This window comes from Protomyctophum bolini, assembly GCF_963924005.1.
Source record: "Protomyctophum bolini genome assembly, chromosome: 14".
Lineage (NCBI taxonomy): Eukaryota > Metazoa > Chordata > Actinopteri > Myctophiformes > Myctophidae > Protomyctophum > Protomyctophum bolini.
Window position 1 is genome coordinate 26,629,712 of NC_137875.1, and position 27,776 is coordinate 26,657,487.

Genomic DNA, 27,776 nt, shown 5'->3' on the forward strand with positions numbered 1-27,776 from the left:
AAAATAACCCGGGCCTCAGCACTGGTGGTCAAGTGCTTCACCTACCTCACACCTAACTGGTGGTCAAGTGCTTCACCTACCTCACACCTAAACCAAACACCCAGAACACCTACCTCACACCTAAACCAAACACCCAGAACACCTACCTCACACCTAAACCAAACACCCAGAACACCTACCTCACACCTAAACCAAACACCCAGAACACCTACCTCACACCTAAACCAAACACCCAGAACACCTACCTCACACCTAAACCAAACACCCAGAACACCTACCTCACATCTAAACCAAACACCCAGAACACCTACCTCACATCTAAACCAAACACCCAGAACACCTACCTCACATCTAAACCAAACACCCAGAACACCTACCTCACACCTAAACCAAACACCCAGAACAAGCTGCAGAGCCAGTGTCACAGGGGGAATTACGGGTAATTGACTATCCACGTACTATCCAAATTGGCTTTTGTGCCTCCATCTAAGTTCATTATACTGCTGCAATACCAATCTGAGTGCTTAGTGCAGTATCCATTAGCACAGTAATTAGAAGCCACTCTATGAAGTCTGTACAATGACGTCATTGTCATTGATGACATAACTGGGCATACAAGGTATACAGACATGCCATTACAGACAGATAGTTGTGATGGTCGGTTAAAAGGCTTTAACCACACCACACACACACACACACACACACACACACACACACACACACACACACACACACACACACACAGAGTGAAGGCCTGCTATTGGATACAAATGTAATAGCTGTGGTTACAATTGGACAAGACAGTGGACTTTAGACTAACTCCCCAGGGGTGTAATTTATAAAACTGTGTGGGGATTCCAAGTATATGTGCACACAAAAGATAAAAATGGCATATGCTCAAAGATAATCATATTCATAAACTGTGCATATGCACCTGTGTGCAATTCTCCCATTATAAATCCCAAGCAACTTGGAAATGTGTGCACATTCACAGGCTTAATATCCCGCCGAGTTAAGGATTCATCTTCACCACGGCTGGTTGTCCATGCTCTCACATGTTAACGTATTTTACATGTGTGGCATGCTGTGTAATATGAATGGAATTTAATGGAATCTATATTTGGACACGCCTGACACAGAACTCAGGCCCCTTTTACACGAGAACAGTTTCTATAGAAAACTGCAAAAATAGAGTATCGTTTGCATGGGTTCGTTTAGACGACAACAGTGTTTTAGGGGGTTGAAAACACAACAAAGTGAAAAACGCTCTGCCTGTCGTCTCCATGTAAACGGACGAAACGATGAATCCGCAAAACGTGTGACATCAAGGCTCACAACGGCAACGCTTATGTTTATTACATTGGTGCAGAGCCGTAGGCGATATTTGGAATGAGCAAGCGCTCTCTCACCCGCTCATCCTTCAAATACAAATGTAGCGACTAGTGAGCCGCTGCATTGGTGAATGTAAATTGTAAACCATATATGTAAACAAACAGCATGTGATATAGGACGGAAGTGGTTCTAGTATGCATGTGTGCTTGGTCTATCTGGCAGGCCGTCAGTGCCACCTAGCCACCTGGCATGCACACATTGCACACTACAGCGTGTTCCGTCACTGTTGCGTCTGTGTAAAAGCTGAATAAATAGTGAGAAAGCAACAGGGACACAGACAGATACAGAAATATCCATATATGGACAGACAGACAGACAGACAGACAGACGGGTACAATGGGTATTGCATAACCGGATGGGGCCTGAATTTCCAACTTGCATTGTCCCCAAGGGTCTAAAATCTGTTTCAGCGAATGCAAAGGGGAGCTCATTACCACATTGGCAGCACTGGACAGGATGAGTTTCCTTGATGCGACATAAGCGAATGGAAGAGGCCTCAGAGGGGAAATGGGCTAGTGAGACTACTGTCAAATTATCACAAACTGCTCGAAGCAATGCTCACTTGACAGCATTTTGACTGGCCTTTGAATTAGATTTTACTATGAGGAGTCCTTCTCCACACTCAAATGTGTTCACAGACCACAGACAGAGCATGCTTCATGGAAAAAAAGTTTCAGGCTTGAGCAGCTTGCAGATTTGAACAGTCCGTCCACAGCTAGTCATTGTCTGGCAGTGGCTTTGAATAGCTGAGCCTGAACAAGTTTATGGTTTGGATTATACATTATTCTAAATAAAATAACCTTAAGCAGCCATTTATTGTACATTTGTGCAACTGTGTGTGTGTGTGTGTGTGTGTGTGTGTGTGTGTGTGTGTGTGTGACTTACTGGAGGGATAATGACGGCGTCCTTGTCGTAGTATTTCTTCCTCTCATACTTGTCGCGGATGAAGACCTCCACCGCTCTGACACATAAGGGTTAAGGACTCATTTATTCACCTTTATTTAAACCTCTAAAATCACAAAGCTGGGAAACAAACAAAGATAGTGTGTCAACTACCTATTGTACAATCCCTGTAAAACACTGATAGGCAGTCAATCATTAAGATTGTACAATTAGAATTAACACACTCCCCACTAGGATTAATTAAAGAATGATTACTATATGCCAGGATATCTCCCCATTCAAACCTTATTTTGAAGATCCAAAACACTGCGACCGGACCCGGATGTTGACTGAATGGTGTGTGTGTTGTCGGAGCGGTTGTTGATCTTTCACTAGACGCGGAAGAGTACAGGCCGGCGCCATTACTGCGACCTATAGGCTCCGTGCAATAAGCGTTGTTTTGACCAGAAATGCCACCTGGGACAGGGATTTGGAGTCTAAAAGCGACTGAAAGCGTGCGTGTGTACTCACAAATCAAGATGGCGCAGTCCAGTGTCTAAGCTAACAACAGCTAACAACAAAGCTAATGTGAGTAGCCTTTCCACTAGATTGGATCAAAGCATTTTATACAACTGAATTAACGTATCGGCAGGGAGTGTTTTAATAATGAACAACATCAATGTTGATCCCCATTTACCAAAGTAAAAAAGGAATGATATTCACATCCCCACAGTTATTAAAAACTGTGCTGGACCTAAAGAAATGATCAAATGAAGAAAATGTTTTAATGTCGACACACAATATACGTCTGCTCCCGGTCTTCATTTCAACCTAAGAAACAACTTTTCGCCCCACATACCCACACATAAAGCCTTTACTCTCCCTGGGTGAGCGTAGTGATAACAGGACAGAGGGAGGGTCCTTTCTATCACCTTGCTGCTTAAAGGTATATTCAGTGATTTCACTTAATTCAAATATCACTTATTTTTTTGTGATAATCCTCCCTACTAGTGTGCTGATCATATTCCTCCCTGTCCCCAGTTAACCCCTGGGGGTCTAACCCCTGGTTAGAGCGTGAACTGCAGGCGGACCCGTGGATTCATTACTGGGAAACCCTGTGCAGCTGGGCTAGCTCTGGTCCATAGCTCTAATGTGTTGCATTTAGAGCTATGTTACTCTCGACTTCCGGGGCTCGCATGAATGCAAACCAGCCCCTCGTCTTTAACGTAAATAAAAATAATGTTTTTGCTACTCACCAAAACAAGGGCGGGTTGTGTCATTAGAAAGCCTACTTTCATTAGTGGAAGCACTCTGAGCACCCCACCACACGTATAAACGGTACTTTTTGGCCAAAAGAGATTGTTTCCACCAGGAAAAAATATACTTTTAGTTACTCCAGGGCGCCTTCTACCGATATTGCCCAGAGAAATGCCTCATAGAGAATATTTTTCCTCCAGTGAAAATAAATCCCTTTCTGGCCAAAAAGTACCATTTATACGTGTGGTGGGGGGCTCAGAGTGCTTCCACTAAGGAAAGTAGGCTTTCTAATGACACAAGTTCACAACCCGCTTTTTTTGGTGAGTAACAAAAACTTTCTTTTTAATTACGCTAAAGACGAAAGGCTGGTCTGCATTCATGCGAGCCCCGTAAGTCGAGAGTAACATAGCTCTAAATGCAACACATTAGAGCCATGGACCAGAGCACTTTACTATTTGAATTTTTGTAATACACGTATTATAATAATAAGGTTTGGACATAGCTAGGTTTGGATAAGATGGGATTCATACCTTCAGCATACCTTCACACACACACACACACACACACACACACACACACACACACACACACACACACACACACACACACACACACACGACACACTTCAATTCACGGCACGCACCATCAACACTGAAATCTCTCACACACACACACACACACACACACACACACACACACACACACACACACACACCTCATTTCAGCAGCAATTCCACTGTCTGATCACATAATAGACTTCAAAAGATTGAAAAATGATGACCACCCTCTCCGTCTGATGGACTGCTAGATAAGCGGCTGCCACCGCTGCATCTCAAACAGGATGCATATTTATGACCCACCGCTGGAGATGGCACGCCAGATAAAACACCCCATTGCAACATGCAAGTGGCAGGCTAAGTGCTGGAGTGGATAATGTGTGTGTCGCATCCAATTCCGCCCCCCTCTCTAAAGAGGTCGGCAGGACGGAGCACTGAACAATTATAGCCATGCACTAGAGACTGACACAGGGGTGGATGTTCACTCCTGTCCCATCCCTCTCCCACAGAAACAATCCCATCCCATCCCACTCCTGGTAGAGTGACTCCCTTCCCATCCCACTCCTGGTAGAGTGACTCCCTTCCCTTCCAATCCCACTCCCATCCCACTTGACTTCCGTTGTTTTGAGGGGCGCTTGCCCCTCCTATTGCATGTCCCCACACGTCTCATATTTGTCCCTCAAATATGACGTAAATTTGTAGCAACACAAAATTAAATGCCATTGACAATGAAGGGAAAATGTACGTCATATGTAGACGAGCAAATCGGCTAACCAATCACATAAATACAGTTGAGTATGATGATGTATAATGACTTCACACGGGTGTGATTTTTTTTGAGGGGCGATAGCTCCTTGTATGTAACCCCATTTTTGTCCCAACACAAACATTACATCTCATTGACAATGAATGGACAATTTTGAGTGTTTGTGTAACATTGCAGAACACAAACATTGATGACGAAGGTGAGGACGCAAATTGTGATTGGCCGGAATGAGATGATGTATGATGATGTACGATAATAAGAGCGCCCCTCACTTCACACGGGTGAGATTTTGTTTATTAATAAATTAGGAAAGGCTCAGGATTGTGTGTTCTGTGTTTCGTGCAGAACAGTTCATCTGTGGTAAATATAATGAGGTTAATTGATGTCAATCCCGCTCCTGCCCGCTCCCGTTGGCTTTCATTCCCGTCCCAATCCCGGATTTAATTTATCGCACAGAACCCACAGGGAATCCCATAAAAATGTCATCTTCTACCATATGCACCACATATGACAAAATGTCATCTACCATGCACCACATATGACAAAGGCATAATATAGTGCACGCACGCACGCACACACACACGACTGGAAACATATAGCCTACACAGAGAAGGACTGGAAACATATAGCCTACACAGAGAAGCACAATTTCACATGCAGTACAGGCACCGTGCACATAGATAAATGGACACACACACACACACACACACATACACACACACACACACAAACATGATTGTACAAGGAAATTGCAGGGAAATGAAAAATGACCACAATGGAGAAACACACGCACAGCAAATAGCTTCTATTAAAAAAAAGGGGAAAAAAAGAAACTATAGCAAATATGGCAGGAAAATGAAAGCCCATTTCCTCATGCACACATAAATGCAGGAGTGCACGCACGCTATACAAAAAGCCTGAACTGAATCAAAACGCATGCACACTTATAGTTTAACACGCACACAATCTTCTAAGCTGAAAATGTCCACATGGCATGCAGTATGCGTATGTTCCAATTACATACATTATAATCTAATCAGGCAGCATGGACGTGCGCACACACACACAACCACAACCTGGCCTAAACCTGGGTGTGTTATCTGCAGTTTTCAGCCTGCGGCATGGCTGTCAGGACGACTAATGCACATCAGAACGTCTCAAGACTGATGACCACACGTACAGACTGGGCCTGCCAGAGACCAGATACCACACCATGGAGCCACATCTCCACCATCCTGCTAATTGGTCACAACCTGCAGTGGTGGTGGCGGTGGTGGAGATGCAGGGTGGTGCTGTTAACAGCTGTCTGCTGGTGGAGAAGGTGTGGCGGGGGTGTCAAGACAGGACAAGTTTGATAAGTCGTTTCTAAGGTTATAATAGTTTTGGATTTGTCATTATAGTTTAGTTTTCGTTCATTTAGATTGTTTTTAGGAAGAGGCCCGAGAGGCATCCTAACCAGATAAGCTGGCTCCTTTCCAGGCGAAGAAGCAGCGACTCTACTCCGAGTCTCTCTCGCGTGACTGAACTTCTCACCCGATCTCTAAGGGAGGTGCCAGCCACCTGAAAAGAAAACTAATTTCGGCTGCTTGTATTCGGGACCACATTTAAATTATTTTGGAATTTGGAGGTGAATTCTCCTTATTTGAGCAGGAAGGCAGTGTGAACTTTAAGATCATGATGGTTCTGTCAATCCATAAAGAGCATGAAGCAGCCCTTGCACACGCACACGCACACACACACGCGCACACACACGCACGGAGGATACTGGTCCGTCTGTGGTCTTCTAAAGTTGTCGGGGAGGTGAGCTTCATACATCTGTTTGGCTCTGTTGTTTCCCATGTCTACCATACTCTGGAGAGAGAGACACGGAGAGACCAGAGGAAGTGAGAGAGAGAGAGAGAGAGAGAGAGAGAGTATGTCAGTAATTTAAGATCAGAGGAAGCAGATGGAAAATACATTCTTTTGAAGACAGGCACATTCTGAACAAGCTCCTTCAAACATCACATTTACATCCAAATCAATTTGCCTTCAGGGATAGCTCCCTCTCTCACAGAAATACATACATGCATGTACAATTGTACATTCACACATGCAGAGCTAAATATTACAACACACATACATTCAGGCACGTACCCAGAGAGAGAGAGAGAGAGAGAGAGAGAGAGAGAGAGAGAGAGACACACACACACACACACTTTCGTAATCACTTTTCCTTGACAGAAAACATCACAAGGTCAAAGAATAAGATATTGGACTGAGGACAAGACAACCACAGTGCTAAGAGACTCCGGCTGCACTTACACTATAGGCTACTTAATTATGCGACGCCATTGGATCACATTGACATCATCGGTCTGCCATAGTGAGACTTCAATATTGTAAAAGTGGCTCAGACAAGAGATAGTATACATTAACAGTGCTCTTGTCTCTTTTCAAAGGAAAGAATAACTTCAAACATAGTATAATTTTAGATAATAAAATATGAACAATGCATTTTGTATCAATACAGTCAGATCAGTCCATCATGCAAAGTATATGAAATGATTTCCCATTGAGTTCCTTAAGTTTCCTTAAGTTTCTAGGCTAGATATATAGAGAGGGCTAGTGTCGGTATCGGGCATGAAGTGGGCGTCTATCCCCGTTTCAATGAGCAAGAATCCTCTCTCTCCCACTACTTACCGCACGACTTGCCGCACCCAAGCCGTGCTACTCGTACGCAGAGTTGGCGATGGCCGGGATATACCCAGGAAATTTTGGAAAAGAAAATCCTTTCCTTAAAAAGGATGGTCCAGGGTAGCCTATACTAGAGGACATAAGAGAGGAAGCGCTGAAGCACCATTCCTTAGCATTTAAAGAATTCGATTGGCTCTTATCGCTGCTTAGATACTTCCAGGTCATTTCACTCAGTTACGGGAAAAAAAGATTGGGGGGGGGGTGCACTCTAGTTGTGTGGAGGAGACCGTGATAAATGAACTGAGGAGGAGAGGAATCAGCCAGCCAGAGTTAATTAGTCGGTGAAAACAAAGAGAGTCTCACTGTTCTCACGGATAGGCACTACATGTCAAGACTTTATAGGCATGCACGCACGCACACACACACACACACACACACACACACACACACACACACACACACACACACACACGGCACCATCTCCACAATGTTACACGGAAATCAGTGGCATTATGCTTTGCAGTCTGTGGCGATTATAATGATTGTAATGTACAGGATTCAATAGGTCACACCACTTCTGGTGTGACACCACGGCTCTTGTTTACTCATTCCGTTGTCAACACGACGTGTGCGGAATGACATGAGATTGAGAGAAGACACAGAGTTTATCCTTTAGTAAGGCTGTGGATTTATTGGGGAAAGGAGGAGCTCAACGTCAATGCAAATTGGTGAAGCTGAAGCAGCAAGCAGCAGCTCTACAGCGGTGGTTCCCAGAGTGGCGTTCGGGACCTCCAGGGCTCCTTGAGGGAGTTCCAGGGGGTCCCCAGATAAATGATAATTAGGAACCAAATATAATTTTGGGGGTCCTTGACAAGAAAAGGTTTGGGAACCACTGCTCCACAACACTGGTAGGGAGGGAGGCAGCAGTTTTTGGGGGGGGGTGGGATTTAACCGGGCTTTAATCGTCTGTAACGCAAAAAATAATCCAACAAGTTACTTTTCTCAGAAGGTAATCTTGTAACGTAACAGGATTATTTTAATGGAAGTAATCCAGTAACCTAACAAAGTCACTTTAGAAAATAACGTTCTTCAACACAGGTTATACTGTACTGTAAATGTGAGCAGCACGTAAGCATTACTGTGCAGTTCCTACATCTACCTGTGTACGTGCGTGCAAGTGTCGGGATGTGTCGTTATGATGTATGCAAAAACAAAATGTAATTTGTACTTTTGAATACTCTTGACTGGAGTATATACTGCATTTTGTCCACCACTGTATGCTCAGAGCGAGTGTTGTACCTGGATCTGCTCCGGGGTCCACTGGTCCAGGTTGACAGACTTCACCCTGGAGATGTGGACGCCCAGGTTACGGTGGATACCAGCACAGCGGATACACATAAACACACCCAGGTTCCACGACGCCCATCTCGGACCTGCGAACACACACACACACACACACACACACACACACACACACACACGAGGATATTTTTAATTTGGCCATAGTAGACACACTTCCCTTCATCCCCAGAGAGAGAAATAAAGCCAGAGAGGCAGAGAGATAAGACAAACCGAAACGAGACAGTGAGTGACACAGATAGACGGGGTCAGACAACGAGAGAGAGACTCACAGAGACATGGGAGGCAGGGGGAGAGAGAGAGGTTGACAGAAATTTATTTGAGGTTTTAATCAGTTAGATCTGGTGGTTTGAGAAAGCATCCCATAACATGAAAGACACGATCAATCACATGGATTGCCAGCATCTCCCTAGCATCCTGGAGGAGACGAACACACTCGGACGCTTCTCGGAAAACAACTGAAAAAAATAAAAATCAACAAACAGACTGATCGATGTACAGTAGTTGATGCTAGTGCAAAAACTGCTGCTGCTGAATTTCGCAGTCATCTGTTTCAGGGAAGATATAGCCTACAAGTACTGTAGATTGGATACCGGAAAGTCAAATTGTCAGTGTTGAAATGAAAAACTTCACTTAAAACAGTGGGGTGTGCACACAAATGCCCCCAAAAATGAGAAAACAACCCCAAACATGTTTTAAACTTGTTTGAGTCAATAGTTAAATATTTGATATTCCCCCGTTCCCATTCAACTTCAAACTCCATCTTAGACTACCTGGTAAGTGAAGATTGCTCCTGATTCCGATTATCCTTCCAATCTAACGAATGAGGAGACCTTCATTTTTCAACTCGTTACCGTATTTCAATTTAAAAGTTAGATGCTAGTCCACATAATATTAGCAAAGAAATACTGAAAAATGAAGGTCTCCCCATTCATTAGAAAGACATATCAGCAGGATGATGTGTTTTCAATGTGTCTAATGGGTCTCAATGTGGAGTTTGAAGTGGAGAGGCCCTGAGGGATTGTATAGGACACGGGTGTGAAATTCCCCGTTTGTCCATAGATATACAGCAAAATATACAGTTAATCGATTCTAAGAATTAATGAAAGTAAAATACATAGTCCATACGCATTCAGGGATATGACATACAGTACCTAAAGTATGTGCAAAGTTTCTCCCTAACTCTCTCTCCATTTCTTTCTCCCCCCACCTCGATCCCTCTCCCTCCCTCTCTCTCCCCCTCTCTCTGCCACTTATATTGGCTCATGTGGCACACCCCTTGTGCGATGCTCAGCCAATAACTGCGCAGAATGACACCTTCCAGCCAATCACAGCGCGTAATATCTGAGGACGCATTCCGTCCACATATTTCATCCTCAAATTTTTAGGACACATTTTGAGGATGCAATCTCTAGAATTATAGTAGTTAATAAATCATGGACCCATAAGAGTTAAATTAACATCAGATCAGATTTTATTCAGAAGGTGTCTCGGTTTTAAATTAGGACCCAATTAGAGGCTCCTCGGTAATGAAGTTAAGCACTCAGCGGAAAGACGGAGAACGCATGAGAGAAAGAGAAGCGAAGAAGCTAGTGCCTGGGAGAGGACCGTTGTTACCATTGTTATTGTTGGCACATACATTGGTCTAGACAAGGAACAACAATGAAATTCTCCTCACCTCCACCACAAAAACAGCAAACAAACTGTCCTGAACCTTTCTGTCCACAATCATACCCAATTATCCTACTCCTGTAGAGCAGTGATGGAGACGATTTGGAAACAGCGGGCATGTTAAGGACCAAACGGCAGTGGCTCAGGGGTAGAGTGGCCGGATGGTAACCGCAAGGTTGCCAGTTCAAACCCGGGCTCCCCCAGAGTTAGTGTCGAAGTGTCCTTGAGCAAGACACTGAACCCCTAATTGCTCCTGGTGTGCTTGTTGGTGCCTTACATGGTTTCCTCCACCATCGGTGTATGAATGTGTATGTGAAGCACCTTGGATAACGGCGCTATATAAATTAACCATTTTATTTACATGGAACATGTATCTGCTCAGTAAAGCTTAATTTACACTGTTAGTGAAGTGCAAATGCAGCACAGGCCTACAGTGGTATTGAGGCAAGGATGGCCGTATATTAATCCTAAATGAACCAGGCTCAGCCACTATAAGCGGAACTCTAATGGATGCATATCAATAGTATGGATTTGACTTCACACACCCTGCTTTGCTTTTTGATGAGCCCTTTACAAACGCATCAATAGTGCCTGTGATGATTCTCAGGTCACTCATTTATGGAGGTTCTGGGAACTTCTGGCCATGGACTGAATGCCACCAGAGCCTTCTCTCCTGTGTCATATGGTCCCAGTGTCCCTCTCTCCTGTGTCTCTTACTGTCCCAGTGTCCCTCTCTGCTGTGTCTCTTACTGTCCCAGTGTCCCTCTCTGCTGTGTCTCTTATTGTCCCAGTGTCCCTCTCTGCTGTGTGTCTTATTGTCCCAGTGTCCCTCTCTGCTGTGTGTCTTATTGTCCCAGTGTCCCTCTCTGCTGTGTGTCTTATTGTCCCTCTCTGCTGTGTGTCTTACTGTCCCAGTGTCCCTCTCTGCTGTGTCTCTTACTGTCCCAGTGTCCCTCTCTGCTGTGTGTCTTATTGTCCCAGTGTCCCTCTCTGCTGTGTGTGTCTTATTGTCCCAGTGTCCCTCTCTGCTGTGTGTCTTATTGTCCCAGTGTCCCTCTCTCCTGTGTCTCTTACTGTCCCAGTGTCCCTCTCTGCTGTGAGTCTTATTGTCCCAGTGTCCCTCTCTGCTGTGTGTCTTATTGTCCCAGTGTCCCTCTCTGCTGTGAGTCTTATTGTCCCAGTGTCCCTCTCTGCTGTGTGTCTTATTGTCCCAGTGTCCCTCTCTGCTGTGTGTGTCTTATTGTCCCAGTGTCCCTCTCTGCTGTGTGTCTTATTGTCCCAGTGTCCCTCTCTGCTGTGTGTGTCTTATTGTCCCAGTGTCCCTCTCTGCTGTGTGTGTCTTATTGTCCCAGTGTCCCTCTCTGCTGTGTGTGTCTTATTGTCCCAGTGTCCCTCTCTGCTGTGTGTGTCTTATTGTCCCAGTGTCCCTCTCTGCTGTGTGTGTCAGTGTGTCAAAAATGTAATGGGGAAAGTAGACTAGTCTCACTAGGAGAAAATAACACTTGTGTGAAGTGAGCTAAGCTCTTATAAACATACATCACATTCCGTGCTCAGTCAATCAGCTGAGCACATTCCGTGCTCATACATGTCTATAAGCACAGCTGATTTCTCACAATGAATATATTTAACAGTAACATTTATGGATTCATACACATCATGGAAGTCACTAAGCCAGTGTTTCCCAAACATTTTATGAAAGGGACCTCATTTACTATTCTTTTTTTTTTTGAGGGGCGCTAGCCTCATGTGTAGCTTTTGGTGTGTGTCCACAAACCTTGTCCTACACAAACATACATTCCCATTGACAATGAGGGAGACCCACGCCACACTTTGGGAAACACTGACAATAGATTATAGTCTAGATTGATTTATAGACAATAATTTGTCAGCAAGCACACATCTGTGAACACACTGTGTGTGTGTGTGTGTGTGTGTGTGTGTGTGTGTGTGTGTGTGTGTGTGTGTGTGTGTGTGTTCTCACTCACACATCAGTGCACATGATAATCTCTGGAGAATCTTATACAATAAAGGTATTAACTATACACGTAGGTTAATAATACAGCATGCTATTAACCAGAGGTTAATACTACAGCATGGTATTTTACAGCATGAGGTTAGCTAGGGGTTAATATTATTGCATGATATTATAACTAGGGGTTAATATAATACAGTATTAACTCTGGGTTATTAAAAGTTTCCATAGCTGCTGAATATTTCATAATAATTGCCCTCTTTGCAATGCTTTTTTTTTTTTTACTGCCTTCCGAGTCTTTCTATTGAGAAATCAATTTAGCAGAGTGGCAGGCTCCAATTCTATTTACAAAAGTAATTGACTGAAATTATGCACCGGAAAATAAAGTACTCAATGAGGTACTCCAATAAGACACACACACACACACACACACACACACACACACACACACACTTTACTTTACAATAGGCCTAATAAATGTTTCCCTTAAAAAAAACCTGCACTACAGACATATTTCACCCAGATTTAATTTCTTTGCTAAATGGTTACTGGATCGATTTTGAATCATTGAATCGTATCGCCATGAATGAACCAATATTGTCCATAAATCGTAACGTATAGCTGTTAAAATGTTTGTTACACCCCTGATATCAAAGTCTATACAGAAGGAAAAATATCAAATGTAACAAGGGATGACACAGAGGTCTACACCAATAATAATAATACTAATTTAATTATATAAAAGGATTTCAGAAGTGACCTTGGAAAAATATAAAATATGAAGAGAACAATATTTGGCTCCTCATAAAAGGCACTACATTTGACAAAAAGCACCAGGGACAAAACAGTAGGATGTTAGATCCATTGTCAAAGCGTATACCAGAATCTAGGATCCATTCCAAAGGTAAAATGTAATTCAATATTATGCTCTTTTAGTGCTGTGTAAGTGGCTGTAACACACAAACATACGCCTCAGTCAAACAAATAACGTGCAGTAGAGTTATACTGTATGATGTATGAAGAACAAAGCCCGCCTGTGGTCCCATATCACACAAAAGCACATAAATACACATGCACAGTTGCACAAACTCACATAATTGCTAATGCGCTAGCAGTTGACCTGATTGTAAACAAATGTCTACTTTCTCTGAACCCCCCACGTATTCTGCAAACACACATCCAAGCCAGTATGAACACCCAAACTAAAACTAGTGTTAACACACACACACACACACACACACACACACACCCCCCCCCAGTGGTTGCAAGAGACCCAAAAGAGAAATTTGATGTGTCTTCGTGACCCAAGCTAGTGAAAAATGGACGATCTACAAGCTTATTACTTTATTTTCTTAAAATGTATGGAATTTCTTTCTAAGCCCAATAATCCTACTATAAATGCGCCACGTCTCTGCATGTCTGTCTGTCTGCATGCGTGTGTGTGTACAGTTGTAATGCACGTAACTTGAGAACCGTTTGACCCACCGACACATTCGACACACGCGTTCCACACCCCCACAGGGATATGGGGTATCGAGTCGGTCGGACCCACGATTCTCCAGAACCACCACAAAAGGCTCTGGTCAGGCTCTGCCAGTGGGCCTAATGAGGCCAACTCCTTTCACCTGTGCAATTTCCAGCCTCTGCCTCAGCCAATTGAGGATCAACCAATCAGGCTCTGCCAGTGGGCCGAATTGATGCCAAGTACACTTTTCAGTTTGCAGTCTTCACACACACAGGCACATACACAGATCTCCATGTGGGACACCACATGGAGACAGTTAAAGCGGGTGCTATGACAACGTATATCATTAGTTTCCCAAGTTACATCGTTCCCAAGTTGGCCGGTGGCCGACTGCGATGGGCATGTACAGGTCTAGTCCTACTATAAATGTGCCACGTCTCTGTGTCTGCGTGTGTACTGTGTACAGTTGTAATGCACATAACTCGAGAACCGTTTGCCCCATCGACTTCAAATTCGACACACGCGTTCCACACCTCCGCAGAGAGTGCAGTGCCCGGTATCGGACCCACGGTTCTCCAGAACCACCACAAAAGGCTCTGGTCAGGCTCTGCCATTGGGCCTAATCAGCCTATAAATCCCCTCACATGTGAAATTTCCAGCCTCTGCCTCAGCCAATTGATTGCCATGGCAACCCCCACACCTGACAAATTATTACTTAACCAGTCCACTTTTCACAGTCAGTTTTCAGCACTCTTCAGACACAGGCAGACAGACAGATACAGAGATCTCCATGTGGGACACGACGGGCACGTACAGGTCTAGTTAAAAAAAAAATCAAGAAACAAACTAAAAAGGGATTTTTACTCAAGTTGTAATCCATAAAAATGGGTCTACAGTGCAAACAGAAATGCTAACTATGGTCCCATAGTTTGGGAACCACTGCAGTAAACTAAGGATTACTGTATTATGTGTGAGCGCACCCCAAGCAGACACACACTGCAGAGCCTAGATGAGTGACAGCGGAACTCTCCAACTCGGGATTTGGTCATATTTGTGTGCGTGCGTGCGTGCCATTCAAAAATTAAATTAAGGCCCTAACTGTCAACACGCGGACTCAAATTGGCAAATTTAAGTGTGTCCGCACATTTATATCTTAGTATTTGTGTATTTACACTTTACAGGACATGCATTCATTCATAATCTATACATATAGGCTACACATTTTACACACACATTATATAGTATTCTACACATTATATGCACATACACAGCACTGTACATATTTGTGTGCGAGTGTGCATGTACAGTGTGTGCGTGTGTGTGTGTGTGTATCTCAATGGGAAAGTGTGACAGTGACATTGACGAAGACGACAGCAGCAGACAACCGTGTCACGCCGTTCTCTCCCTCAGACCTGTGGCCTTTCAACGGCCTGTCAACACGTTTACCAGGACACGCCCCGATGACTGCCAACCAACGGTAGGGCAGTTGAAATGCACAGCCTTACTTCTTGCCTTAAATCTAAGATTTTGGAGCACTGTCTGTTTGCAAGAGCACTCCCTGTTTGTGCCATTTCAGTTTCCCTGAAACTGCAATAATATATGATAAAGAACTCTACGCCTTTATGGCCATGTGCAGTTGTATTTGTCCTTATTCTATCTTTTTCCACTTCTATTCCCTATACAGATTTGGGAATAAATCACTTCTGAATTCTCTGGAACCACACATACCCCCTTAGTCTGGCCAATCCCACCAGAGACTTTTCTCTTGTCTCTCCCTCACACCGTCTTCCTCTCAGATTAGTTTGTATCTCTCTCAATGAAGAAAATAATTCAAAGAGGAGAAATTGAAGAACAAACGAAGCAATTGAGAGACTGCTTAGTTAAATGTGATTTGTCTCCATCTTAAATGAAGGTCTCTTCTCTACCATCCCAGATGGAAACCTTGTGGTGCCTGCACTCAATGTAATTGTACTTATGTTGCACTACTATTTAGTTTTTAAGCAATAAGCACCCATAGAATGGGAAAACTATATCCATCAAAGTGCCCATAAGGAGTCACACAATGTCAGATTAATTTGATAACCTGCCCCTGTGCTTTCCATAAGCACCCGCTGCCGGCCAAACATCCGGCCGGCTACTTTAATATACAGTAATAGAACAATATAACCATTACACATTTTGACAGATGTGTCCATTCAAGTCAGAGTGTAAAGAAATCACCGTATTCTTTCATGAATGACAGTATGGCTGCACTTGACCACAAGGCCACCATGTTGAGCAGTACAACATTGTGAACTATATGCCTGATGAGAGCACCTGGAGGATACATGGATGAACGGGAGTGTACCCTGTTCAATCTACACTGAAAGTATTAGTCATAAATGAGCCAATAGCAAAAGAAAAATAAGTGCTTCCGCAGAACACTGGAGAACTCAGCATCATGTTTAAGGAGACTGCTACTGTAGTTCATTCAAGTCAGCTGACCAGTCACTAAATAAAAGTTGCCTCGTAGCTACAAAATTCAATCTCATTATCAAATTTAATGAGATGCCTGGAGCGACGCCTTATAGCTAGAAAATTCAATCTAATTATCAGATTTAATGAGATGAACTGAGAAACAATTTAAAACCAATACATAAATATGGAAAATGGGGAGTGAGTCTGCAGTTCTTTCAAGTTCTGGCAAGGGGGAGTTTGTTAAACAGCTTGGGAGCCAGAAGGGAGAAGAGTCTAAGAAGATATGCAAACTCTGTATGGAGCATTGGCCAGCATGTTATTGTTAACCCATTTAGGCCTGGCGTCAAAATAAAAAAAAGTTTGCTCTGAAAGAATATACAAAAATTTGTGCCGCAAATAGCAGACCTACAAGCTATTCAATAGCTAAAGTATAACATAATTAATTTAGTTAAAACACCAAAGGGGGTTTGCGTCCAGAATTCTGAACAGGTTTTCTGTGAAATAGCTGATCCAAGCAAGCGGAGTGGGGACAAAAAAAAAAGAAAACAGCCAATCAGAGAGAGTAGCCATTTATCAACTTCATTTTTCTCGTGTTCCAGTTCCAATTTTGTTTGCTAATTTCTTTGTGTCATCACTTACAATTCCACTTGTTTAATCTGCATCGTGACTGCGTTCTCTATCCCGATTGGATAAAATAGGTATCCTGACTTGAAAGTGCATTTTCCGTTTGATAAAAAGCTGGAGACATGGAGACTGCTGTTACTGAAGAAACACTCTATAGCAATGAGTACTATCACAATATAGAGCTTTTTAACTCTTATTTTAAACAAAGAAAATCACGTACTCTACTTACTCTCGCCTTTCAAACAAAGAATTCAAATTCCCATTCTAAAGTTAGGTCTTACTCATAACTAATTCACAAATATACCCCCTTCACAATTGGTCAATTCATTATAGAACACAACCACAGCAATTAACAGACCCTGAAATGACATACACCTTCAGGTAAAAGTAGGTCTACAGTCTACACTATGATAATCAGATTCAGGGTTGTCACCCTGAAAGCCACAACCTTCCCAGGTTTCTCTAAAAAGGTTTCCTCCTCCTCACACACTGTTCACAGCTTTTTTTCTGGTGTTTTGGGGGGGATTCTGTCTTTAAAAAATATATTTATTTTCTTACAAAACTCGTTTTTATACCCATGTATTTGAAACCATATGGACTTAACTGTTATGATGTGGAATTTGCGGACATTGATGTTCTTAAAAAGGTTATCTTTTAAAAACAAAGAAGGGTCCCGCGGTGCACACTGTCAGAAACTTGCCAAAAATGTTGCTCTTTATTGGTCAAAGTTTCGGTCGATTAGACCTTCATCAGGACAGACAATGTTTTGTCCTGTCCTGATGAAGGTCTAATCGACCGAAACTTGACCAATAAAGAGCAACATTTGTTGCTCTTTATTGACCAATAAAGACAATGTTTTGTCCTGTCCTGACACAGGCGGTGGCGTAACCGTCTGGGCACCCGACTGGTAATCCAGTCGCAGTGTGCCGCGGGTTCGACTCCCGAGCCCGACACGGCCTTTACTGCATGTCTTCCCCCATCTCTCTCCCGTTTCCTGTCAGCCTACTGTCTGTCCCTTCAAAAAACCAATAAGAAAAAAAAATATCTAAAAAAACAAAACAAAAAACAAACAAAGGACCACTGCAGCGCTCCTTTCCTTTATTCAACGTAAGAATCAGAATCACTTTATTTTCACAGAATAGTTTTACGTCAGTGATTAATTTCCTTTATATATATATTTCTTCGTGCGCACTCGAACATCGTTTTGTAGTCTTCCATGAGAGGAGAGATGACAAAGGTATAGTGAGAGCAAAGATCAAAGAGAAATAATTGAACAGAACAAATACTGTAGATATGTATTTTTAACAGATGCATAGTCCACCATGGGCACCGTTAGAGGTGCGACAGTCCTAGCAGGAAGACCATCCTTCTGTATGAAATAATACAATCTCCATAACAGTCCATTACTATAAGATGGATGTGTCTACACGTGCTGTCACCTTGTTCTTCCACCACTGAATGGGACTAGAAACTGTGCATCTAGGTGTAACCCATCACTTAATTAGGCTGTTGGTAAAGAATTGTGAATGTGGTACTAGGGGTCAACAGTTAAACCAAATGATTTAATCTATTACCAAAATAATCGATTTGAATACAATAATGGATATGAAAAAAGGCTGATCTACAAGCTCACTTGCATGCAGATCTATGGTGTGCAGTTTCTAGTACTTTTTATGATGCATTTGTCCATATAAAAACATTATAGCAAAAGGGCAACAAATATGCAATGACAAGATTCAAGGACTGGCTCTAACTGGTTTCAAGCTGGAATCCTAGGATATCTTGCAACCTACTTTTGGTACTGACCCCTCTGGCTGATAAATGCTGCTCAAAGGGCTGAATAAAACCTTACTATGCTGAAATTAAGTGCAATCCCCCCATTTAATGAAGGTTAAAAGCTTCTTTCCAATTAATAAGTGCTGCTCTTGGACCAAGTAAATCACCCCCAGCAGCTTCACATCTTCAATTAAGGCTGAGAAGCTGCAGCCAGGAATCTGAGCCAGGCAAGAAAAGAGGACACTTGTAGCTAAGTGATACACTGATCCCTGGTGGCCACTAGGTGTACTGCATGGCTGAGTGTTAATAGACTCCTTTGCCAAGGACAAGATTGCACGCACACACACACACACACACACACACACACACACACACACACACACACACACACACACACACACACACACACACACACACACACACACACACACACACACACACACACACACACACACACACACACACACACACACACACACACACACACACACACACACACACACACACACACACACACACACACACACACACACACACACACACACACACACACCCCTTAGAAAGAATAAAGTAGAAAATAGACCAAGTATCAACAAAAAACAGTCATGTTATATGAGAAGAAGTGAACCCTGACTAAAATTGTCAGGGTTAAAGCAAGGTCGCCTTGTCCAAAATGACCTCCAGGCCTACTGGTTTATAAACAGTACTACTGTACAATAATCCCTTACATTACAACTACAAGATAGGAGATATTTGTAGCCATGTTGTGAGCAGAAATTAAGAGCCTGAGGATTGCAGCGCCCAGATCCCTGAACAATGATTCCTAAACTCTTGAAACACAGGATCTATTCAGACAGACAGATCAACAGAAAGTAAGCTAGGCGTGCCACCTGCTGGTGATGAGAGGAACAGCAGGGGAGGCAGACATCCGTTAATGGTTCTGAACTACCAGCCTGGGGACTCTCAGCTGTTAAAGCTGGTTTTAAAATCGCAAACTAATTAGCACTTGGTTGGGACAGAATCCAGATGGACCAGTTCAATACCTGGTGGAATCTGGAGGCAAGAACCATCACAGTCACAGAGGATGACTCATAAAGAAATAATTGTGGCGCCTGCCTGGTAGCTCAGCCAGTTAGTACACAGACCATATGCTCCTCCTGTTTGAATCCAAACCCCGTCAAGACTCACATGTCCTTCCTCTAGCTCTCTCTGCCCTTGGTTTCGCCTTGTCTCTCTACATCAGAGGTTTTTAGACATTTTATGTGCTCAAAGGCACACCACTGGGCAAGTAAAAATCTCAAAGCACACCTGTATTCATGGTGCAAATAGCCAGTCTACAAACCATGGCATGCAGCCATAGACTTGGCTGAAACAACTATGACTGTCAAGAAAGCAGCTGACAGCCTGACACACTAAAGACAGTTCCATTATCAAACAACACTCTGGCCCCTCAGATCGAGGATGTGTTCATTATAATGTTAATAGAACAGATTTGGGAGAATGGGGTATTAACTGGCATGACAAAACAGCTTAAGGCTTACACTAACAAAAGAGGATTAGTAGTATGTAGTACCAACTTCGTGGCACTTTTGACACAAACCCCAAAGTCATGTACTCTCCGAATGCTATATAGTCTGGAACTACACCCCCCTAAATCCGACAGAAATAAACTGCTAATGCACAGCAAAATCCTATATATATATATATATATATAAAACATTACAGTGCAAATACAAACGATAGACAGTAGACACGTCCACTTGTGTAAAACACGGCATGTACGTGTAAGGCTTCCAGATATCACACCGCAGGTGTGTTGTGTTCAGTCCTCCGTGATGTGGCGGCAATGTCACGGTCGCATTTAGGTAATCCCACCACAGATGGGAGATGGGCATGGAAGAGCCCTGCGTGTACTCTAAACCACTATACTATAAACTTACTGCTGATGTACAAAAACAAATAAGACAAAGTTTCTATTGTGGTCTATTGTACTCAATTCATCATCATGACATAATATATGCATTACATAATCAAGATGTGCCATTTATGTCAGGCTGTGGGTGTGTACATGTCTGTAATTAAAGGGCCATGACACCCTGATTTTGTCATTTGCTTTCTGGTGCAGGTAAAAAAATAAAAAGAAAGAAAGGTACAAACATGGCAGGCTGCATAAGGCTGACTTTATCGTCCCTACGTTGGATGATGTGGGGTGTGCAAAAGTTCTGGTCGTCACACCGCCCAAACTATTGCAAACGGTGGGCCAATGGCACTTTGTTGTATGCATACTTCAGAAGAAATCAGATGAAATTACTCTCCCTACCAGGAAGTGGCAGTAGTCTGCAGAAGCCTGCAATCCTCAGCTTGGCATTTTTGCGCTAGTTCATAGTACTGCTTTGGAGCTGATCGGTATAGGAATTGAGAGTTGAGAATATGGTATCTATTTACCGGTAGTTAAAAATGTGCGACCGCCAATGTCTCTGGCTTATCTAGGCTTGCTCCTGCATTAGAAGCAGACAAGAAGGAAAAAACTCAAACTGATTTGCTCTGGCCCAACAAGCTAAACAGCCAACCAGGGAGCCTTTACTCGCTCTCTCTCAGCCCTCTACACCACCCAGCCTGCTACCAACAGGCAGTAGCTGGCGGTAACCGACAAGCAAGTTTGGTTGGCTTTCGACATTTCCATACAACCCGACACGACCAGACATCGTGAACACTGCCCATTTGATAACAGGTCCACAGACGATTTGAAACGCTTACCGCTGCCGATGTGGGTGGAGAGCTACCCCACATGTTCACATACATATCTGCCACTGCATGTTAGTGTGTTTCTTTCTCTAGAGGCGGCACAGCACGTATGTATTTCACGGCACAGCAGAAAGAGGTACCAAGGCCCGGGCGGCTAGTGTAGTGGTCCGGGCACATAGGCGTCAGCCTGACGGTGTGTTGCAGGTTCAACTCCCGATCCTGACGACCTTTGCCGCGTGTCACCCCCCCCCCATCTCTCTCCCCATTTCCTGTCACCATACTGTATGTACACTATCCAATAAAGGCAGAAAAAGCCCCAAAATATATCTTTAAAAAAAAAGAAAGAGGTACCAAGGTCTTAAGGTCATCAAAGCTCTTGGTACCCTGACAAAATGTGTGAACATCTTGTGGATTTCACACAACTTACATGGAGGTCTTTAAATATGTGGCATGAATACCACTAGGTTGAACTCTGCTAATAAACAAACTGCAACAATTTACATTCAGACACTGACGTTATGCGATTGTCACATATTTCAGCGGGTCACCAATTTCACCGTAACACCACCATGCTGGAGTGACCGAGTGTGAGTGAGCGAGTGGCATAGATATTGGGTATTGGAATTTGGCTTCTGTGTGTGTGTGTGTGTGTGTGTGTGTGTGTGTGTGTGTGTAGTTTGTGTACTAGTCTATAGTTCTCCCTCAGACAGTACAAATCCTTTCATCTTACTGTGAGTGAGTGGTGTGCATTTCAAATCACACACACACACACACACACACACACACACACACACACATACAGTACACTGCAGACGGAGTGGAATTACAGCTGAGGAGCTCAGGTGAGTCACCACACTGCAGCAGTGATCAGAACAGAGACACCACACCCAGATGCCAGGCCCACCGAAGATTGTGGGTAAATTAACAGTTTAACACTGACAATTTAATTTATCTATAGAGGGTATGCGCATGCATAAAGTGAGTGGCAAATCGAGTGTGTTTAACGTCATTTACTGCAAATAGATAGGACTTGTCTATTTGGATGTATGGGCTGTCAAGCAAGGCCAGAAAGTAGTTTTTTGCCACTCAAGGCCTATTCATACTCAAAAACTACAACATGAAACCACACCGTGGTGGTAAGCGAGTCACCGCTCACCTAAACACATCTCTCTAGTTTTACTAACCACCGTTTCAGGTCACCTCACCTTATCACCTAAAACTGGAGTATGAATAGGCCTTCAGCAGGTGTTCCTGCATGATTATGTCACGTGCATACCCTCTATATGACAGATATATAGTGTATAGTACTATACTGTATTTAGATAGATAGGCCTTTCTACAATACAAAAGCAACTGTGTTATTATTACTATTTACTACCCTATAAGTGTGATGAGGCCAGAAATAGCTATCTGTGTGACAGAACATGTGAGTCATGCGGTGAAGCTGGCCGAGTTCCAGCATATCAAAAGGATCCTCCATGAACAGCAGTTATACAGTTTATAGTCTACGTGGTTTGTGGTTTCCTTATAAACAGACACAACAAGAGTGTCTATGATCAAACCCATATAGACCTATAACAGTTCCTTTTCGTTACTATTTTATTTAGATTTACGTAAAACAAATGACTCCGGTCTGTTGTTCTGCACTGCATTACTTATTTCTCCATGATCTATTCTGCAATCAATAAATGTTCACCTATTCCTGTCTGCTCTTCCATGTCTGCACATGGTTTCACCTGTTGTACAGCACCACATAGGTACAGTAAGATAATAAATAAAGAGAATATGTATTCATGAAGTGCCTTTCAACAAACTTGTGTTAAAATAATTAATTAATGAAAATTACCTCAGAAACCAGAAAAAGTGCTCGTCTGAGCACAAGTCTCCGCCAGGTCCAGTAATTTATTGTGGGCGAGCAATGTTGATGGAATATGAAGAATCAGACAGATCCATATTGATCACATGACTATGGAGATGCTGCGTACAGATTTGCAAAACCATTTTTAGCAGCTTTTAGCAGTCTTCACTTTTCAGTATAGAGATATATAAAGATACCAGTTTTTCCTTCCTGATACGGATTGCCTATGCGATACCAGTGTGTGTGTGTGTGTGTGTGTGTGTGTCACAGCGTTGCGTGGCATTAGCGTTACTGCACATTTGCATAGTAAGTGTGAGACCATTGGTCGCAATAAAACTTTTCTTGACATTGACAAGTCTTAAAACTACGATTAAGAAGATTGTGTAAGGATTATGAACTCCTAGAAGCTCACTAGTTGCTTGTAATTAAGGCTTCAACGAACTATTATTTTGTTTTAATTAGTATATTAATTCATTATATTACTTTAGACCATAAAATGATGGTAAACTAAGGCCATTACGTGCACAATAATGCTAAATGTTGAACAAAGGTTATCTGAAACCAGAAATTTTGGTGAAGAGATTTTTTACAAGATGCCTCAATGAACCAATTAAGCCTATTTGTCTTCCAGAATTTTATTTAATAAAATTTCTGTTGAAATTGATTATCAACAGATAATCCAATTAATAATTTTCTCTTAACATGTATAGCGTAGAATCCCTTAGATTACTCTACAGTGCATTGCTCTGGGTGAGTGCATCACCTAAATGTCTAATATTAAAATATATGGCTGCCAAACTTTTAATAAGCAGAGTTAGGAAACAGTGTCCATTAGTATGGGTGGGACACAGTCACACTGGGTTATATAGAGGGTAATAAGGTAATGATTAGGCAGAGCTATTTCCTCTCTCACTGTGTGAATGGAGAGAGCAGAGGATGAGCAGAGAGAAGAAAGACAAGGGTGGGATGGAATAATGGAGGGTTGACAGCATGGAGAGAAGAGATAAGCAGCACCTTTCTCTCTGTCACAAGTCACGCGTGCCCATCATCTCTCCCACCCTGCCACTTTCTCTCCCACCCTGCCCCCCCCCCCTTCTCGGCAATAACACTGACACTGTGTATGCCAAGCTACCACCACCTCAGAAACACCAACTAACACACTTATTAAGAAGGATTAATAGGACTAATTCCTAACACACGGTATGAATAGCCTACTCAAAATGAGAATCGCACAAACAGAAGCTATAAGTCCACCTTGCCTTGCAATGTGACACAAAACTGTAACATACCTACAGTACTAACAATGGAAACATTGTTGTAAGCCACACTATTATCATGGCCACCTGTCACCACCACCGGCAGTAACAGTGTAATGTACACTAAATGTGAAAAATATCCAACACGATTCTACACATTGCACAACTGAGAAAATAGTGCTGTTGCACAACTGAGAAAATAGTGCTGTAGTGCATTGTGTGTGCCATGTACTGTACATTTCACAACAAAAGACTAGAGTAACATAAGTGGGGCGTGGGATACAAAGCTTTACAAAGTAGCATGTATGGGTTGAGCGCTTGGAATTCTGGGTAACATGACAAACACTGCCTGCAATGCACCGACTCCAAATGTTTATCAAACAACAAACTTGATAAACTGGTCAGATCCAATAGCCCTGAGCCGTGTCAGTTCAGAGTTATTGGCTCTGCTTAACGTTTCACTCTTATTTGGTGATCATCATTCCATACAAGCTAACATTTAACCACTTTAACGCCAGTGTCCCAATTTTGGCATTGTGATGCTGCATTCACATGGAATCAGGCAAGCAGTAGACGGAAAACGGCAAAACTGCTGGACGGCACGGAACGGTAAAAATATTACCGTCTGTCGTTACCGTCGCAGGTTCTGGCTGCCGTGACATACTGTTCCGTTTACCTTCCTGCTCCCGTCCACTAAAATGAAGTCTGGTTTGCCATCTACCGCTTGCCTGATTCCATGTGAATGCAACATAAGTCAAAACAAATTAAAAGATTAATTTCTAAAATAGCACATCTACAAGCTTACAGTTACAACACGTGCGCATGCAATTTCAGCTTGTAGATCAGCTACTTTTGAAATAATGCAATTTTTGTGGTTTATTAAGCTCAAAGGGGGGTTTCCAATGGGCTCTGTGCATCACTGTAGTACCAGGTGTCCAGAAGGTGGCATACTTCCGGTTCAGTATACTACAGCTTTGTTTGATTGGCTCAGAAAACACAACTTCCACCTTTATGTGCATCCATTTTAAACCTGCTGTCAACTCAAGCATGAAACTATAGGGAAAACAACAGCAACAGGAGACAGGTATATGCCACCTTGCTTCTAGAAACCTAGTTAGTAGTCAACTCATGCATCAGCTATACATCAATCTGTTGTGAAGGTGTGAGTCAGGACTGTCAGGCCTAAGGGTGCAGCGGACAGGCAACACTGATGTGGGTGTTTTTGAAGATTAATACAAACACACAGTTAACTGTCAAGCTGGGAGGAGTCCACGTGACGTGTGAAGGTCATAAATGGCAATGACATAACATGTGTAAACTAACACAGTGTGCCACGTCATTCCATGTTATAACAGAAGGGGGATAGAGGCACGTGAGGAACAGACCAAGGAAACTCACAGAGATTCGCAGAATGGAATCTGCAGGAAACCGTAGTGAAAACACGTCAGCAGTATGATGACGTAAAACTCCAATCTCAGTCACAGGTGATGGGGGGGGGGGGGGGTGGGTGTGTTGGTTTCCCAGCAAAAAATAATAATAAATAGTGTATTAATGCTGCTCTGCTGATGTGCTCTGCTTCATTCATTTGGATACCCGGCCCGGGTAGCTCGTACACACATACACACACGACGCGTTTTCCGTTCATAAATAAACCAGTCAAGGACATGACATGGATACTGGATACTACTAAAGCAGTAGCAGGAGGGATGCGATCGTGCACGCGCGCACGCCCCCGTCGCACTGTCTCCACACACACACACACACACACACACACGCGCGCGCGCGCTGACCCTGACATTGTTGGCGTTACGAGCGGCTCACGCACTGGTCATCACTTCACTACACTCACTGACAAGCGCTACACCAGCATTGGTGACCTGTCGAATTTGGGGACTGCACAGGCTTCCTGACTGCATGTTTTGCAACAGGGGGCGGATGCTTAGCATGGGAAGAACACGTTTATGTTTTAGATCTGGTAGAGTATTTTTGTATGCTTTATATCGGATGAATACTGTGGGGGTTAATGCTAAGTAGGCTATATGGTACATATGTTCCAAAAAGCCTTCAAAATCTAGAAGAATGCAGCTTAAGCGTAAGTATAACAAACCAACCAAAACCCAACACCAATAAATGGACAAAATCAACACCAACGGCGTTTCAACTTACCTTTGGCCTCGCAGTCAGCACAATACTTGTTGTCATCTTCCCTGAGCATTTTATTCAGAATAACCTGGTGCTGCTCGTTCAGTTTCAGGGCTTTCTCTCTCTCTGAGCGCGTCGTCATCTCTCCACAGTGTGTGTGCACGGCCTGCTGGGCTGTGGGTTAAGTCGTGATGCACAAAACACACTGACACCTTCCCCGGATCAAACTTTTCTACTTATCATGTATTATAAAAGCAGGGACATCATCACCATGCATGCAGAATCACACAGCAGCAGCAGCAGCAGCAGCAGCGCAGTCAGCTTGCATTCAGCTTTGTAAACTGCTAAAGGAATATGGTTGCCATGCATCGACAGTTGCGTCACTTCAAGTTCATCTCACTGTCCTTTCAAAGTAAAAGTCAAAGACTCCAAACTGTCCACGCGTGGTTTTGTTGTTGCACAACTAAGGGCCAAGCCAGGTAACAAATTGGGCATGTCATTATGCGATAATAATAATTATTATTATTATAGTAATAATAATAATAATAATAATAATTATTATTATGGTAGTAATAATAATAATAATTGCGACCCAAGGTCGCAATTAACTAAATCGCACATTTCCCGTCAGTTGGTGTGTCTGGCATCATACTGTATATATATATATATATATATATATATATATATATATATATATATATATATATATATATATATATATATATATATATATATATAATTATTTTTTATTTTATTTATTTATTTATTTTTGTGCCCACTGCCTATAGGTCTCGTGACATCATGTGACATGATCAGGGATGGATCTTTTCTACAGTCTATGCCTATGGTCTATGCCCCCGGAGAGCTGTCTGTCTGTCTATGAGTAGCTGTCTGTCTGCCTGCCTGCCCAATTGTCTGGTCTAT

At 42.9% G+C, this 27,776-nt stretch overlaps 1 protein-coding gene across 4 annotated transcripts in view; it reads right to left on the reverse strand.

The window, feature by feature from the left end:
* The window catches only part of smap1 (small ArfGAP 1), a 92,862-nt gene extending 65,666 nt beyond the window's left edge, over positions 1-27,196 (reverse strand). For all 4 annotated transcript variants that reach the window (XM_080781501.1, XM_080781502.1, XM_080781500.1 and 1 more), the window contains exons 1-4: positions 26,877-27,196; positions 8,827-8,960; positions 6,620-6,705; positions 2,278-2,353 (exon numbers count right to left, since the gene is read on the reverse strand). In XM_080781501.1, the coding sequence (XP_080637627.1) occupies positions 2,278-2,353; positions 6,620-6,705; positions 8,827-8,960; positions 26,877-26,994 (414 nt within the window). In that variant the 5' untranslated portion in view covers positions 26,995-27,196. The remainder of the gene's footprint in view (positions 1-2,277; positions 2,354-6,619; positions 6,706-8,826; positions 8,961-26,876) is intronic.
* Between the last annotated feature and the right edge of the window lie 580 nt (positions 27,197-27,776).